The 18,233-nt window shown below is 40.6% G+C and overlaps 2 protein-coding genes across 2 annotated transcripts; both read left to right on the plus strand.

The window, feature by feature from the left end:
- The first annotated feature begins 4,431 nt into the window (after nucleotides 1-4,431).
- ucn3l (urocortin 3, like) lies at nucleotides 4,432-6,614 on the plus strand. The gene is made up of 2 exons (XM_034673856.1): nucleotides 4,432-4,691; nucleotides 5,044-6,614. Exon 2 carries the CDS (start codon nucleotides 5,054-5,056, stop codon nucleotides 5,525-5,527), a length of 474 nt encoding a protein of 157 aa, XP_034529747.1. The 5' UTR covers nucleotides 4,432-4,691; nucleotides 5,044-5,053; the 3' UTR covers nucleotides 5,528-6,614.
- A 1,958-nt stretch (nucleotides 6,615-8,572) lies between these two features.
- Nucleotides 8,573-18,231, plus strand: copg2 (COPI coat complex subunit gamma 2). The gene is made up of 23 exons (XM_034673349.1): nucleotides 8,573-8,710; nucleotides 9,162-9,214; nucleotides 9,337-9,417; nucleotides 9,526-9,597; nucleotides 9,705-9,784; nucleotides 9,934-10,009; nucleotides 10,100-10,192; nucleotides 10,316-10,402; nucleotides 10,510-10,667; nucleotides 11,721-11,854; nucleotides 11,974-12,041; nucleotides 12,139-12,423; nucleotides 12,518-12,761; nucleotides 12,884-12,959; nucleotides 13,080-13,183; nucleotides 13,835-13,960; nucleotides 14,083-14,151; nucleotides 14,520-14,701; nucleotides 14,794-14,923; nucleotides 15,039-15,136; nucleotides 15,267-15,405; nucleotides 15,590-15,688; nucleotides 17,848-18,231. Exons 1-23 carry the CDS (start codon nucleotides 8,674-8,676, stop codon nucleotides 17,976-17,978), a joined length of 2,622 nt encoding a protein of 873 aa, XP_034529240.1. The 5' UTR covers nucleotides 8,573-8,673; the 3' UTR covers nucleotides 17,979-18,231.
- The last annotated feature ends 2 nt before the right edge of the window (nucleotides 18,232-18,233 follow it).

Genomic DNA, 18,233 nt, shown 5'->3' on the forward strand with positions numbered 1-18,233 from the left:
CAGCTCTGTTGTGCTTGTTTCCACATTTTTATGTAACGCTCAGTCACTTTTCTTATGCTTTTATAAATCGCTGTGCATCCTGTGCGCAGAATAAGTCACTGGTGGCTGATTGCCTGCTGCCACCTCCACCGCTACATATGTCCGTCTGGCAGGGGGTGTTATGGGTCAGGCAGGGAGCCAGATGAGGGGCCAACAGGGGCCCAGTGAAGGAAATCAAGCAGGGACAGTTTTAGAGGACTCTCTATCAGACAAACACAGCGGTATAGGGGATTCCTGCGTGGGTGTCGATGTGGAGGCAGCACGCATTCAAGGTTTTTAGTCAGGCAGTGTGACACGAGACAAAACATGACACATCTTCTGTTCTCAGGTTGTCATTGGTTGATATTTTAAAGAAGAAGACTGCTGTGTAGGCTCCTTTAAATTAAGGGCTGAACAGAAGTCAGTGTTATAACGCCACATTCCTGGCGCAACATGCTGCTGCAGCTTCAACACCAGCTCTCCTAAACTGTAATCAATGCCTCAAAAAGCTAGAAATATGCAGTACGTACTGCAGGAATTCCTTTTCCTTCCTAATATTAGATAGTTAAAAAAAAAATGCAAAGAAGTCTCCAAAGGCTTTCATCATATAAGTCACGATTCAGCTCTGTAATGAACTCCCACATGCTAAGATGCTTCATAGATCTGCACGATGTACTAACACAGTCACAGTGACAGGCTGTCCTCCATGAACCACACCCCCTGTCAACCACAACTACAGAATATTTAAACAGATCCAACACTGTAAACAACTTAACAATTCTTACAAGTGTCTTCCTTTTGGAATCAAATTAATGCAATGAATATACTCTATGATTTTAATATTTTTATTTATTATTCAAATAAATGCTGCACTTTTACACCAGCCAATAAATCAATCAATCTTTATTTGTATAGCGCCAAATCACAACAAATGTTATCTCAAGACGCTTTTACTAACATAGCAGGTCTAGACCATACTCTATGTTAAATTATTAACAAAGACCCAACATCAAGACAGGATAAAATCCAGTCCCCTCTTACAGACAGGACTCAATCTTATCTCATCTTGATCCACCATGAGTAGAGCAGTATTTAGCTAGTTACAGCAGCAAGGAAAAACTTCCTTTTAACAGGTAGAGACCTCGAGAAGAACCAGATTCATTTTAGACAGCCATCTTCCTCGGTCGAATTGGAGTTGGAAAGTGGGATAGAGGAGAATAAGAGAGAGAGAGGGAGTGATGATAGTGATGAGTAGTGGCAGCAGTAGTAGTAGTAGTAGTAGCTGTCACAGCTGGAGTCTGGTATGTCCACAGCAGCAGGACGTCCATGGCAGGTCTATGGTTAGTAACACACTAGTGTGGTCTGAAACAATGACTTAGAGGTAGAAGACACCTTCAAAGTGTTTATCTTGTGAAAAAAGGAGTTTATTTTATTTTTTGCAGAAGAGTGCAATGTCCATTTTTGATTAATTACTGATATCCAGTGATCTCTGGATAATGCAACAGCATTTGCACTTTTCAGGAGTTCCAGTTTGATTGCTTTCCCAGTTTCATACAGGTTCTGTATACGTGAAATGATTGTTTCCCTTTGAGGTAAGATATATGACTGGTCATAGCAGGCCTATTTGATGACTTCATTTGGACCAAAGTCTTGTCACAATGTTGACTAGCCAGCAGTCAGTCCACACCCATTTAACAAATGCTGTTAAAATCTTCAATTTAGTTTCTTCCACAGGTCTTTGGCAATTCACACACTCCGAAATAGTGTTCTACTTTGTGATATTTGAATTCTGCTGACACAATGTGCATACCTTATTGTTCTTCAACTTGGTGGCAACAGGAAGACAGGTGACTTAACTGCTCTGTGCTTAAAGGGACCAATTAGCATACAATTACCAAAAAACTTTAATCATCGGACCTTAATCGCATCACGATCAATGTGTTAACGCTGATTAGAATTTAGAAAGTATTGCTCTTTAATTCTATTAGTGGTCAAAAATTCACAGGACCCCTTTAAGTATTTCCTTATCATGTTTGTATTCATTACTAACTAAGGAACAATTACATCTAAAGTATATTTGAGTAGAGCAGCTTATCTGCTTTATCACGACTCTGTAGGTAAACTTTGAAATACATGACAGCACTGCTCTCCAACTAAGCCCCGCCCACTTTAAACCAGGGAGAAAAGCAAGGACAAAAACACATATATAGAAAATATAGCTGTCATTTGAAATATCTCAAACTGTTCTAACTTTGGCAGATCATTTTGTGTTTGTGTAACCGTATTGCTGGTTATATACAAAACTCCTGGAGAAAATTGGTTTTCAAGCCTGTGATAAAGTCTGTGAGAAAGCTCTGGGAAAACTTTTGACAACTTAAAATAGGACCACAGAAATGTGTGTGTGGTCATTGCATCTTCACACCTAGGCTGAACAAAAGGCCCTAATGGGGACCGACACATAAGCTCTGAACACTTCCTATTTCCAGAAACTGTCAACAACATAATCCAGCGTAAAATATGAAAGTGTGATTTTTTTTCCATTAAAGTTGAAGGGAAGCAACTTATTCCATCTAATGGATCAACTGTAGAGTGGAATCAGGAGTTGGAGGACATCTTATACCACAGTGTGTCACGGACTGTGATCACTCCAACAGCGAGGACTTACACGCCTATTAATCCAACAGTGGAGCTGCTCATTAGTGCCTGACCCAGCACCCTTTGATCCTCTTGCTCCTGACACACTCTTTCTTCCTTTTGACACGGTGATGTGCATCTCTGCGGGTGGCTCCAGTCTGTGTCACATGTACACTCAGAATTTTAATTAAAACACAATGTTCTCCTAATGTCAGATATCATATCTTCTTCTGACATGAAACAGCCATATGTGCACCATGCAAATCACTCGCACAGCAGTACACAGTTCACTGACGTGGTTTGTTAGAGGAAAATCAGGTGGTTAAAAAATTCATTGAACATTTCATCTTTTATACAAACCACAGAAACCAAAGATCCTATATATTTTGTGGTCATGTATTAAGTGTTTTATGTGAGGATTTTATTGTATACATATGCTGACAAAATATGTTGGTAAATAATGTGTAAGAATCCCTTTTCTTATAAACAGTGCAGTATAATTTTAAAATTGCTAAAACAACTGGTACCACTCTTTAACAAGCCCACTATGCCAGTGGGTTTATTGGGTTTAAAGCTCCTGTGAGGAACCTTTGGTTTGCTTCAATCATGGCGCCCTCTGTGGACAAAGCAGTCTTTGCTGATTTTGTCCTGTGCATGTGTAAAGTGTTTCTGTTTCTGTGACAAACAATTTCATCCTGCTCTCTTCAACCATTCAAATGTATTACTCATTGAGAGCCTTTGCCAAACAGTTAATCACTTAGTAGTTTCAGATATTAGAAATAACTCTATTTGAATAATCACTTCCTTTTGATGGTCTTGCTTACTTTTTTAGGCCATAAAAACACATCATCATTCATTTCTATCTGTTTCATAACCAGCTGAAAGCTCCTCATAGGAGCTTTAACTAGGAACTTAATGTACGGGTAATACATTCTGTTCTAACGCCACTTATCAGATATTGATAATGCCATGTTGGATGTAACGCTTGCTCTTCCAGCCTGACTATTCTTTTATTTATTTATTTTGGAATTTAAGCTCCTAATTTGGGTATTCAAAACTCAGCATGGCTCACATCGTCTCTTCATCAAAAGGTCTGCGAACATCAGCCATCATCTTAAACAAAGGTTGCCTTATTAGGAAGGGCTACCAAACTAATCACTTAGTTTTGTGTTTGTTTTCTAAATCGTAATAGTAGTGTTTAAAAGTGCATTGTAATTCCCCTAAATTAAGATTATGTGTTCAGATAGCTCTTTCAATTCAGCTCAAATCCTTAACTCAAACGTTTCAGTTTGCTGCTGTGTTTGACAAAATTAAACTATATAGTTCTTGTGTTTTAAATGTCCCTTATCTCTCTATTTAGTCCAAAGAAAAAGGCTTAAATATAAATAATATAACAATGAGGCTCAATTAAATCATCTCTCTGTTTTATGTCATTTTCTGCACAACGGAGCTGTCCGTGGTCCTGACTGCTGGAATTCTCCATGGTGCTGAAAAGATGCACGCTCACATCAAAACATATCTTTTATTCTGTCTAAAATATATTCAGTTGGCTCGAAAATGGATTAATGTAATGGGTGTTTAGTAAAATAACTTAATATAAGGGGTGAAATGAATTCAAACGCTGTTAAGCCGTGCGTAAAAGTCTTGCACTGCAGAGTTTTTCCTCACTGTGATCGTGATGCCTCGTGTTCGCCAACAGGAGGTCTAATTCACCAACTTTCTCTAAAATCATTTACCTCGACATCACTGTATCATAACCAATGGGACACTTCAGAAAAAACTCAAATGTCAACGGGATGACGTCTTTGCTGGCGTAAGGATGCGGTTCGATGGCTCCTACTAAATGAATGCACGGGGAATGGGCGCGCGAGACACTCTGCTGGTGGGACAGCGCGCGCTGCTGACCTCCGCACACTTTATCGCTTTATCGGGATTTCTCAACTTATCTCATGTGAGGATTTCTGCACCTTACACTTTTCCTTGCAGAGAAACGTGTCGGTTGAAACTCCCATCGTTTTCTTTGTTGTAGGACGCGAGTGGTAAGTTGTGCGTAAATTTACGTTTCTGTGCCTTCAAGTCACTTATGGTCCAGTTTGGACATTTAAGACACGAATTTAACTTTTTTATTATTACCCTTCTCAAATTTACTGGAGTACAACACCCGTTTTTTCTATAAGTTTGGGGCTTTATTGTCCGATTTCCGCATAAATTAATACATGTAGATGTCTGCATTGAAAAACCGCAGTTTTTCGAGCAGGTTTAGGACTTAATTCATTTTCAGCTCCTCTTCACTCCAATCCTATTATGTGTCATTTAAAGATTTATGCAGTTCAGGGCTAAACAAAGTAAAACAAATTGTCTCCCTTCGTCCTCTTCCCCTGTGTGTACAAGAGGACACAGCATGCTGTCCTCCCTGAAGACCCTCCTGCTGCTCTCGGTCCTGTGTACACCGACCTCCAGCCTGTGCCTCCGCCTCTATCAGACCCGATCAGACCTCCTGTGCGACGACCAGCTGCCGCTCGGGGTCCGGAATGACGAGGAAGAGCCTCCTGGTTTCTCCCCCGTGGACGGCTGGGGGTCCCTGCTGCAGTCCGCGGAGTATCTCACCTCCTCCTCTTCATCCTCCTCTTTGGAGTCCAGTCGGGAAAAAAGGACTTCAAGCCCCTCAAACTACCGCTTCATGAGTCGGACCAAGCTCAGAGGGCAGATGCTCCGGAACAGCAGCAAAGGGGATCGGAGAAGCAGGCTGACCCTGTCCCTGGACGTGCCCACCAACATCATGAACGTGCTCTTTGACGTGGCCAAGGCCAAAAACCTGCGCGCAAAAGCAGCGGAGAACGCGCGTCTTCTGGCTCAGATTGGTCGGAGAAAGTGATCAAAATATTGTTGGACAAATCAGATTTAACAGACAGCCATGACCAGTGTTGGCCTCGTTTCTTCTTATTCACTCTGAAGATGTTGTGTTGGTGTGTTTCTGCAGGGTGAGAGTGATTGTAGGTTGTATAATTCACTTACTCTATATGGAAGGTCCTGGTGACCAAATCTCTGTTTGCACCAATTCAGACACTGAAAAACTCAATTAAAGGGTTCAAAAACGATGACAAGTCATGACACGTTTTGAGTGAAAGTTGGTTCATCAGTCTTGAGTTCCTTTGACTTTTAGGGACAACATAATAAGATGACAAAAATAGCCTTGTAAGAATATAAGAGCAAACACTGCAAACTTCAAATTTGCAAATTTATTAACTCTTAAATGCATCTTTCAAGTTAAATTTGTTTCACATGCTAAACCATGTATTTCATGTGCACTCCAAAATGTTGTAGCACCATCTTAAATAATAATAGCAGAAGGTCAAAGGAAAAAGGGATTCATATATTCCATAAAGCCACTCAGCGATATCAGACATGAAACAAGTGAGAGATGTTTTCAGGTCACATTTGCAGACTTATTCTTACCTAAAAAGAAGTCTTTAAGATTCATTGATTTTGAAAAGTTGTCCTTTTAGGTGGACATCAGTTGCAGTTAGTAAAAATAGTTTTTATTATAGCGCAGCCCTCATATTGGATTATTTGTAAAGTGGATGATTAATGCCCTTAGTTTGCCCTAAAGTAACCATTAAATCTCTCACCTCAAAATAAGAGTAGAGCCGCTATGTTTTCAATTCTCATCATTGTGAGCCTGAGACCAATGAAATCTGTTTTTGCTCCTGTTGTATAATCATGATGCTACTTTCTCTTGGGTGCTTTATTTAGTTATCGACCTAGAGGTTTTCTGTTCAGAAGTTCACATGGGAGCCTCTACGTAGTGATTCCAGATTTGAAACACTGACAGTGGAAACACTGAACACACAGTACAAAGCAACAGTAAGTTCATGACAAATTGTAAAATGATAATGCATGGGATTGTTATTGTTCATCAGATGTCTGTTATTTTTATACTCCAAATAAAGGATTATTTTTCCTCAAATAAAGCAGAAGTCACAAAGACATTGGCCTTTTTATTGCAGACAATTTAGAATGTTATTAATGAAATAGTTCTTAATCCTTCACCTTTGTACAGTCAATGAGGCTATCACAGAATAAACAAACAGTGTTTGTGACCATTTGGAGCTTATCATATCACTAAGTTGCTACAGCCATGTAGAACAAGTGAAAGATGGGACGAATGAAAGAAAAAAAGTCAAATTTCAGTAGTTGTATCAGGCAGGTGCTAATATCAGCACACTTTTTGAATTTATTTTCACAATATGTGTTTGAACTAAATTTGAATAACTAACTAAAACCAGACACACTTTTAGTAGCTTTTGATTTGTCACGAGTAAAAGTCTAATTTTAGCATGCCATGCGAACCCTTTTTTAATGAGCCAAACTAAACTTTTCATCAGCTGTTTAGGGAAATAAAAAGTTAGTCACTTGCCCCAGACAAGACACAGAGCAATGTTGACACCTTGTGGTACATTTTAGCAATAACATCCTAAATTATGATTCAGCTCTGCAAACATTACCTTCACTTCATTCCCACTTGATTATGCTCTCATAATCAAGGTGGTATGACGTTTTAACATTTAATCTGAACACACTCCTATCAGTAATTTGACTCAGATATGCATAATAGCATTTTCCTGGTCAAAGCTGTAGGTCTGTTGTCACTAGTAATAGTTCTATTTAAAAATATCTAAAATGTCTTACTGTCCACAATTGTCATTTCAGATATAATCTTAATTATTTTTACTGGTATAAATGACGTTTGTAATTAATGTGTATTGGGCTTTAAAGTTTGGATGTAGCTTATCTAAAAAGACAGTCGTAGTATCAAGAATTAACATTTTGGATATCCTCATTTAAAAGTCCTCCAAGATAAAAATCAATTTCTAACAATCAGTTGTTTCAAGTCAATAAAACAACTGATATCCAAACGAAACATCTTTTGTAATACATTTTCAATTGTGGAGATTTGAACAAGATATCTAAAATGGGAGTTTTTAATAGGAAGAATTATATGCAAAATGTTCGTTTTGGACAGTGAGAATGACATTTTGGATATCTAAATTGAAGGCCCAGTATACAGCCTATTTACGGCTATATTTACGCAATTTATTCTAGTAATAATGACGTATAAATCTGAAATGTTCATTTTTACTAGAAAAGGTTGGCTGGCAGATATCTGTAATGAATATCCAGTCAAGCTTTGTATGTTAGCCCTACTGGATACTCATCACAGATCTTTAATTAAATATGCTATTCTGAAATGACCATTTCAGACATCCACAATGTCATTATTACCAGTAGAATTTACATCACTTTTGAGGTTCATTCATGCTGACACTGAAATAAGCAAAATAATAATAAAATAATAATAAACAAAAATAATAAAATAAAACAGCATTAAGGACTGGAACTGAAACTGAAAAAAAGGTCATAGAAACTGTTGGAAAACTCAAGACTTTTTTTGCTGTTTTCTGATAGATTCTCCAATAAAATGCATTTACTTAAAACAAGTAAAGGGTTTGTCTTAAATTAAGATTATCCATCTACTACAAATAAGATCTCAGCTTGAAAAATGTATGAAATGTAATATAAACCTTGTTTCTTCTAAATTACATCTCAAAACAAGATCATTTCAAGATCGTTTGACTTAACAAGATATTTAACTTGCATTGTCTTAAAAACAAGTCCCTCTATCTTGCTCAAATGTTACTTGTTAAGTAAATTTATCTTAAGTGGGATAAGACAGTGGGATAAGACATGTTTGACTAAAAATGAGCCAATTTCACTTTTTTTGCAGTGTAGACTGAACAAAAGGTACTGTACTGATGTTGGCATAGACTGAGGCTATAATGTTTCCAGCTTGTCGGCAGCAGCGCCCCCTGCAGGTCACGGCGCATATCGATGACGTACGTTCCGTTGACGTGGACGTTTCAACCGGAAGTCAGTTTCATTCTGGCTACGTGGAAGTAGCTTCAGTCCTGACCGAGGCAGGGAGCATCTTTTGCCCTCGTCTGTCAGCTTCATTCCGACAACATGATTAAAAAGTTCGATAAGAAGGACGAGGAGTCTGGTAAGATTGGAAACTTCTATCTTTGAACTAATAAATAAATGAACAGTTAGATTTAGTCTTTTAACTGACAAGATAGCGGACGCATTTGAAGCTAGTTCGACGCTAGCCTGCTACAGTTAGCCGACTAGCACAAGTTAATGGTTCATATCAGGATAAATTGTATTCTTCATAATGTGTAGCAGCTACTGAGGGCACGCATTTACATTCGCAGCCATTAACGCTGCTATTGAAGGTCACAATGATATAGAAGCTGCGTGTAGTTTGGCGTTAGCATAGCTAATCAGCTGTCAGCTGTGTGTTATGAAGTTAGCTCTGCGGGTTCATATATTTGCTCACTGTGAACCGTTTAAATGAATGATGCTTAATCTTTGCGTCATTAACGTGTGTTGACTTCAAATCAAGCTGAAGATTTGATCTTTAAAATGTATGACCCTTCTGTGTGGTCATGTAGGAAGTGGGTCCAACCCTTTCCAGAACCTGGAGAAGAGCGCCGTGCTGCAGGAGGTAAAGTCTGCGTCTGATGTGGTTTTAAACATGATATGGACTGGTCGGAGACATAAAGCACGGGCAATCAAACAATATCCCAATAATTGGAATTAATACAACAAGCCTCTTCTCTTCTACAGGCACGTATCTTCAACGAGACTCCTATCAATCCAAGAAGATGTCTCCACATTCTTACCAAGATAATCTACCTCCTCAACCAGGTAAAAGCATGATACAAAGCAGTTTATACTTTATTTGTAGGCGTCACAATGGTGTTCATTCAACCCTCTTTAAATCCTAACTCTTCACATTCTATCTGTTTTATTCAGGGGGAGCATTTTGGGACCACAGAGGCTACAGAGGCCTTTTTTGCGATGACCAGGCTCTTTCAGTCCAATGATGTAAGAGACCAGCCCTTCATTATCTATTAGAACATTAATTTAATACTTAAAATTTTATTAATTATTTAAAATTATTGTAATATTATACTCCCATCTTTCTCTTTCAGCAAACCCTGAGGAGGATGTGCTACCTGACCATCAAGGAGATGGCCAACATCTCCGAGGATGTCATTATTGTGACTAGCAGGTATGCACTGTGAAGTTCAACCTCTGAGTATGCAAACATCAAACTGGACTTGTGACGTGTGATGTGTGACGACTTTAACTTGTTGTAAGAGTTGTAATTCCTCTCGAGGTGGCAGTGTTCTAAAGTTGTCCTTGTGTGTTATTTTGCAGCCTGACGAAAGACATGACAGGGAAGGAGGATGTCTACAGAGGACCTGCTATCAGAGCCCTCTGCAGGATCACAGATGTGAGTGTCACTTGACATCTCACGCAAAAAATAAATCATTAAGTTTACGTTATTTGATTCTAACACATTGCTTTTGAATTTGCTCCACAGACCACAATGCTGCAGGCCATTGAGAGATACATGAAGCAGGCCATTGTTGACAAGGTGCCCAGCGTGTCCAGCTCAGCCCTGGTCTCCTCTCTGGTAAGGAAAATGTATTCTTTTTTGTTCTTGTGTTTAATGCATCTGTATGTTTCAGATGAAGATGAGTAATTGTACATCACATTTCTGCTGTTGGGTAATGAAGTCCTCTGTGTTTGTGTTCAGCACATGGTGAAGATGAGCTATGATGTGGTGAAGCGATGGGTTAATGAAGCTCAGGAGGCTGCTTCCAGTGACAACATCATGGTCCAGGTTGGTAATACAGACATTAAGTAAAGTGTTATTCTGAACCATCCAAATTGTGTGTGTGTATTTAAGTAGTTGAAATATAACCTGCTAACATGTGTCTGTTTTTCCAGTACCATGCCCTTGGCCTGTTGTATCACCTCAGGAAGAATGACCGCCTGGCTGTCACCAAGATGCTCAACAAGTTCACCAAGTCTGGTCTCAAGTCTCCCTTCGCCTACTGCATGCTGATCAGGATCGCAAGCAAACTGCTGGACGAGACAGAGGCAGGGTGAGTACAGCTGCAGTGATCTGATGCTCTGGTCTAGGCAGACTTGGGAGCTTGGGTATTACAGCTGTTTATTACTGATACATTGTCTTTTGTCATCTTGGATTTCTGAGAGAGATCATTTTAGTCAAGTCATTTAAAGGCGACATATCAAGAAAATCCAGCTTTGTCAGTATGTTGCACATATACGCAGATGTATGGGGTATTAACTCAATCAGATGCTCTGTTCAGAATCTGCTGGTTAATGTCTCTATCTGCTGCCGTCGATCAAACGTGCTGTGAGGCGTTTAGGTGAAAGCAAAAAAATCTGGCGCTTCACTGCACAGTCATGAACTAATGTTTGCATGGAAAAGTAGACCAATATAATTATCTGTATTTGGTATTTAACACAACACTCTTTTCATGTTGGCACACCTGGTGGAAGAGAGGGGCAGGGTGAGAAGGAGCTCATGTGGATTTACAAAGACACACACCCAAACTGAGCTGGTCAAAAACCTCCTCTGGAGCTTTATTTTTATAATATTTTGACTTAAACATGGCGAGGATGCTTCATTTAGTCAACAGAGAACTCAACTCAACTTTTTTATATAGCACCTTTCATACATGAAAACATGCAGCCCAAAGCGCTTCACAGAATAACAGAGACATTATAAAATTTTAAAAAGGCATGATTATAAATAAAATACTTAAATATAAAATATAATAAAATCAATACAGTAAAAATAATAAAATAATAGTGGAATTTTTTTTTTAAATAAGGTAGCGTTAACAAGATCAGATGAATACAAGAAATAAATAGAGAAATAAATAAATGAGTTAAATAAATGTTAAAGCAATGATTCAAATAATAATAAAAATAGTAAAAATAATAATGCAGTCCAGGGCTAAAAATAAATTACTCCAAATTAAAAGCTAGATTAAAAAGGTAAGTGTTTACTTTTAAAAACACCCAGAGAGCTTGCCGTTTTATTGTCCAGAGGCAGAGTGTTCCATAGCTTAGGGGACTGTATTAAAAGATATGTCACCTTTAAATTCTTTCTTTCTGTCGTGTTGCAGCCATGACAGCCCGCTGTTTGACTTCATTGAGAGCTGCCTGAGGAACAAGAATGAGATGGTGGTGTATGAGGCTGCCTCTGCCATCGTCCACATGCCCAACTGTACTGCCAGAGAGCTGGCCCCTGCTGTGTCTGGTCAGTATTGTGCACCCCATTCTTTTTTTTAATGTCTGTAATGTTGACCTAAATGAAAAGAACAATGTAATGTTAGTTTGATTGTAAAAAGTGTTATGAATGTTTTTGTCTTCTTGCAGTTCTGCAGCTCTTCTGCAGCTCCCCTAAAGCAGCCCTGAGATACGCTGCTGTCAGGACTCTTAACAAGGTACAGCTTCACCCCTCATCCTTTCCTAACATTAAGATTCTAAAAGCTGATTTTAACAATCAAATGAACTCCACTGATGTGTTCTCTGCTCCTCCAGGTGGCCATGAAGCATCCTTCAGCTGTGACTGCGTGCAACTTGGACCTGGAGAATCTGATCACAGACTCAAACCGCAGCATCGCCACCCTGGCCATCACCACTCTGCTCAAGACCGGCAGCGAGAGCAGCGTGGACCGCCTCATGAAGCAGATCTCCTCGTTTGTCTCTGAGATATCTGACGAGTTCAAGGTGGTGGTGGTGCAGGCCATCAGTGCTCTGTGCCAGAAGTATCCCAGGAAGCACAGCGTCATGATGAACTTCCTGTCCAACATGCTCAGAGATGATGTAAGCGCACTTGTCACAGATATGCTCCAGTTGCAGTCGTGTTAATGTCTAAATTGAGCCAGAACTCACGGGATCTTCCGTCTTCTCCTTTCAGGGTGGTTTTGAGTACAAGCGGGCCATTGTGGACTGCATCATCAGCATCATTGAAGAAAACCCAGAGAGTAAGGAGACAGGCCTGGCTCACCTGTGTGAGTTCATTGAGGACTGTGAGCACACCGTGTTGGCCACGAAGATCCTGCATCTGCTGGGTAAAGAGGGCCCACGTACGCCTCAGCCGTCTAAGTACATCCGCTTCATCTTCAACCGTGTGGTGCTGGAGAGCGAGGCCGTCCGTGCAGGTAAGATGGAGTCTAAATTGTTTCTCTAACTAGCAGAAGCTGACCTTTAACATGCACTCTATTGATTAATTCTCCTGCCCTTTTTTCAACATTGGAATGCTTTTTCCTGATTTTATCCTCAGCTGCTGTCAGCGCTTTGGCTAAATTTGGAGCTCAGAATGACGATCTGCTGCCGAGTGTACTGGTTCTTATGCAGAGGTAATTATTTACTCTCATTTTCTATTCCTTTAGTCAACCTTTTTTTTGGAGCAAAGAAAACACAGCTGGGCTGAGTAAATATTTGATGGTGTCTGACTTATGTACTGTATATTCTCACAGGTGCATGATGGACAGTGACGATGAAGTGCGTGACAGAGCTACTTTCTACATGAACGTGTTGCAGCAGAAGCAGAAGGCTCTGAATGCTGCCTACATCTTCAATGGTAAACACGCGCACATGCACACACACACACACACACACACACACAAACACACAAGCCTGATTTATACTTCTGCGTCAAATTGAAGGCGTAGCCAACGTTGTAGGTCTGCAAAGCTCTCGTACCTACAAATGTAACCGATGCGCACCTCCTCCAAAGTATAACTATGGGTTGCATTGACGCGGATTGCAAACCCTGTGATTGGTCCCCACGCAACATTGTTTTTCCTGCATTTACAGAACTTCTGGGATCCCCGCACATCGGTTGTGTATTTCATCTCCTCCAATGTCTCCTCTATTCTTCATGTAATCATGTCTGCATGATAAACAGCTACATGTATCAGCTGTAAATTAACATAACACGCTCTGAATCGCTGTGAGAAAGTAAACAGAGATCGTAGGGGGCTGGAAACAGGCAACCTGACTATCAGAGAGACCACACTGCCCTCAAGCGTTTCGGTGGAGAATTGCTGCGCATCACGGACACATCGACGCAGAAGTATGTAGTGCTCATGACCGCGTCAGCCCCTGCTTCGTAGAGTCGACACAGAAGTATAAACCAGGCTTCGGGGTACACTGTGGAGGGCTTTAACAAGCTTTGGCTCCTGCAGGGCAAACAAAAAATGTGAACATCTCCTCTCTGTTTTCCTCTCAGGTCTGTCCGTTTCCATCCCCGGCCTGGAGAAGTCCCTCCATCAGTACACCCTGGAGCCCTCGGAGAAACCTTTCGACATGAAGAGCGTACCTCTTGCTACTACTCCAATCACAGAACAGAAAACAGGTACAACCAAAAAGCTTTTCATGCTTCTACATAGAGTGTTGGATTTGATACTCTGCTCTGAATCTGTCATGATCCGGTGTTAGAAAGTTAAATGTCTCTTTATGTTTTTTTATTCCTTCCAGAAATGGCCCCTATTGCCACAAGCAAACTGCCAGAAAAGCTGGCTCCCTCACGCCAGGACATCTATCAGGGTAAGACTGTAAACACTGTCTATCTGTCAACACATTTAAGATGAGTGGGCTGCAGTTAGATGGAAATTAAGATAAGAATTAAGACTGAGATACGATCCCAGTGTGTCAGTTCCCCCAGCAGTCTAAGCCTATAGCAGCATAACTAAGAGCTGCTCCAAGCATGAGCCAGCTCTGACTATAAGCTTTATCAAAAAGGAAAGTTTTAAATCTAATCTTAAAAAAGTAGAGAGGGTGTCTGCCTCCAGGACCCTGACTGGTAGATGATTCCAAAGGAGAGGGGCCTGATACCTGAAGACTCTACCTCCCATACTACTTTTAGAGACTTGAGGTACTCACTCTTGACTCTGCTTTAATCTTTCTCCTCACAGAACAACTGGCGGCCATCCCAGAGTTTCAGAATCTCGGCCCGCTCTTCAAGTCGTCCGATCAGGTGCAGCTGACGGAGGCTGAGACTGAATACGTGGTGCGCTGTGTCAAACACACCTTTGCCAGGCACATGGTGTTCCAGTTCGACTGCACGAACACGCTGAATGACCAGCTCCTGCAGAAGGTAGCGACTGAGAGGAGGTTAAAAGCTGATGTTTCTCTTTATTAAAATGCATTTTTGAGTTTTTAATTCATCATTCTGTTTTTCCTCTTCAGGTTGTTGTACAGATGGAGCCGTCGGAGTCCTACGAGGTCGCACACTACATCCCCGCTCCCAGTCTCCCCTACAGTCAGCCTGGTTCCTGCTACACTCTGGTCCAGCTGCCTGATGATGACCCCACAGCTGGTAAGAAGAATACAACTCAGACTTTTAGTTTGTTGAAAGTGACTGCCAAGACTTTAGCAGTAAATTGTGAGAGAGAGATAAAGATTGAAGAAACGTGTGTCCCATCTGTCCACAGTGTCTTGTACGTTCAGTTGCACCATGAAGTACTTGGTCAGAGACTGTGACCCCAACACAGGAGAGCCAGACGATGATGGATACGATGACGAATATGTGGTATGTAACCACTCATCCATCAAAACAAGAGTCTATACATTTCATTTCATCTTTTTGCGCCTTTGCGTGCAACTCTTACTCCTTCATCCTTCAATTGTTGTTGAGTTCTTCTGCCTGTACTCTTCTTCAGTTGGAGGATCTGGAGGTGACTGTCGCAGACCACATCCAGAAGGTTCTGAAACCAAACTTTGCTGCAGCATGGGAAGAAGTGGGTGACGAATTTGAGAAGGAAGAGACGTTTGCCCTGGCATCAGTACGGACTCTAGATGGTAGGCTGATAAATAACACACTTATTCCTAACCACAAGATCACAGTTATGTTCTTCTATCATAGCCTCAAATATTTGAACACTGGACTGAATCAGAGTTCTGATTATTTTTCACTTTTGCAGATATCTGCAGAAACTAACACAAAGTTTTATGTGACTAATCACTGGATTTTTGTTTTCTGCAGAGGCGGTGGGTAACATCATCAGCTTCCTGGGAATGCAGCCATGTGAGCGCTCAGACAAAGTTCCAGAAAACAAGAACTCGCATGTCCTCTTCCTCGCAGGTGGGTGTTTGATGTCAGGACGGCTAAACTTATACATCATTTTTTAAATACAAATTGCTTGCGTCTTTAAAATGCTATCAATTGAAATGTAGCTCTGAGCAAGATAGGACTCAACAGATAAAAAACTGCAGGAGATAAATGGCTTTGAGCTCAGTCTGCTCCAGTGTTCAAGTCAAGTCCCCTAACCTGACTCAGTGTCTGAGTCGAGTCTTAAGTCCTCAGTGTTCAAGTCCTGTCGAGTATGAGTCACAGGGAAGAGTCCGGTCAAGTCCTCATTAATAATATTATTTGTAACACGAAGGACAGATCTTTTACTCTAAACTGTGACTGTTTGAACCTGGACTGACTGTGTGGGACTTTAATTATGTAGAAAACATATTTCTTTTAGTAACATTCAGTTGTAACGAATCCTGTCTGCATGTCTGGAGATTTAATTTATCAATGAAGTTACAGCACTGTGAGTCATTTGTAAATGCGCACCACACTTCTCTTATTGAGGCGACACACTCTTGATTCTGTCGGGTCACTGTAGGTGTCCAATAAACCAAAAATACAGGATGCCCAACCGCTATTTACCAAAAAATTAAACCAATAGTCGAGTCACTTTAGTTGCTAACATTACCATTAGCATGCTAACACAGTAAGGTAACCAACCGTATTAAGTAGTGATGCATCGAAATGAAAATTCTTGGCTGAAACTGAAAACCGAAAATGAGGAAACCAAGGCTGAAAACCGGAATAAATTAGTGACAGGTCTCCACGTGCGCTTTTTTTGCTCCGCCTGCAGACTGATTATGACCCGGTTGCGCTCCCTGCTGAGTCCCTACTGTGTACTAACTTCAGTAAAATCAAGGGAAGTGGGTTCTCTGCATCCATCGTGACCTGGATCATTTCTCGTGCGCGCTGCTTTATTCCCACATCCAAGTAATGATCTTTATAACGCGGATCAAGTACAGTCTTGATTAAGTGCAGAGGATCCGAATAGATCTCAGTGAAACGTGTGCTGACAGACTCTAAGAGTGTACTTTTCATTGTTTTCACTCCGTGGTCCGTCTCAATCTCTTTGCTTAGAGGAAGCTTTAGTGCTGTAATTAAAGGAGTAATGGATGCAGACATGTCGGCCCTTATCCAGACAAGCCACGGTTTTTGCTTGCGTCATCACAACATTCTGTCTCGGCCGTGTTGTTTTGGTGATAAAAGTCTTTGGGACAAAAACCGGAAATGCACTTTTGGGCCATTTTCGGCAGAAAATTTTCAGTGGCCGAATTTTCGGTGCATCTCACTTAATTTTCTGGATTCATTCTGGACAGATGTCTGTTAAAGTTGGAGTCGTTCATATATCCGACATGTTGCTCTGCGCTTGCTTTCATTCATTGCAAAATCTTTCAAAGCAAAATGCACTGAAGTGGCTAAGATTGAAAAGTGCTGCTGAGACTAAGTGGGCTCATGTTTGTGAAGTGTCTTACCAAAAATCCAAGTCAAAGTATCAATGTCCATTAAAAGTTTTCTATTTACTAACAAAAGACTAAGATTAATGAAAAACCAAAAAAGATCTAAATAAACAATGACGATGATGGTCAACAAAAAATATTCAAACCCACTAACCCTCTTTGTCTACCTCCAACCACACAACTACACAGGATCATAAAAGGTTATCCACACCTCTGAGTCCAAAACTAGAAATGAAGTCATAACCGTAAAAGGAAATCAACATCATGGCTCCTACATGCACCAATCATGGCATCTCTTTCTCCTGGCAGCAACTGTCGCTGAACAAGTGAATGTCTTTGCTCTAGACGGAAAAAAATATAGGAAAATGTCAAACCTCAACAAACAGTCACACAAACAGTACTCTCTATATTACGAGCACCAAAGCAGTCATTGCTTGGGCCCTGTTTGGGTCAACGAGTCTGGAATTGGACATGCTGTTGCTACGTTACGAGGAAAATTTGATACCAAATTCCAAAAGGGCCCTTCACAAATTATGGCAGTAAAAAATAAATAATGGATTCTACATTTCAGCTAACAATATTGAAATACAAAACACGGTCACTTCCTTTAGGATTACTTTAAGTCATAGGTTTGAGAAACATATTTTGGCATGTGGATTCAGACATACTTCAATGCCTGAGGAAATAACTTTCTGTGACTTCTCTCAGGTGTGTTTCGGGGAGGTCATGATGTCCTTGTTCGTGCTCGCCTTGCCCTGGCCGATGGCGTGACCATGCAGGTGACGGTTCGCAGTGGGGAGGAGACGGTGGTTGATGTCATACTTGCCTCTGTGGGCTGAAATGCTCACACTGCTGCTTCGTGCCAACGCAACCACAAGACCTTCCATCTCTACACGACAAACTGTCCTGACGTCACTTAAAGAGTCTTTCTCAGCTCTACAAATGATGTATAATGAGTCTGACACACATTTTATTATTTCTAGCATATGAGCTTAATCCTGTTTCTTTATACTGTCTTCTCGTTCTTGTTTTTCTTCAGTGAGAATAATCTGTCAAATCTTCAATAAATTCTGACTGTCCAAGTACATCTGATT

The sequence above is a fragment of the Notolabrus celidotus genome, chromosome 21 (assembly GCF_009762535.1).
Source record: "Notolabrus celidotus isolate fNotCel1 chromosome 21, fNotCel1.pri, whole genome shotgun sequence".
Classification (NCBI taxonomy): Eukaryota; Metazoa; Chordata; class Actinopteri; order Labriformes; family Labridae; genus Notolabrus; species Notolabrus celidotus.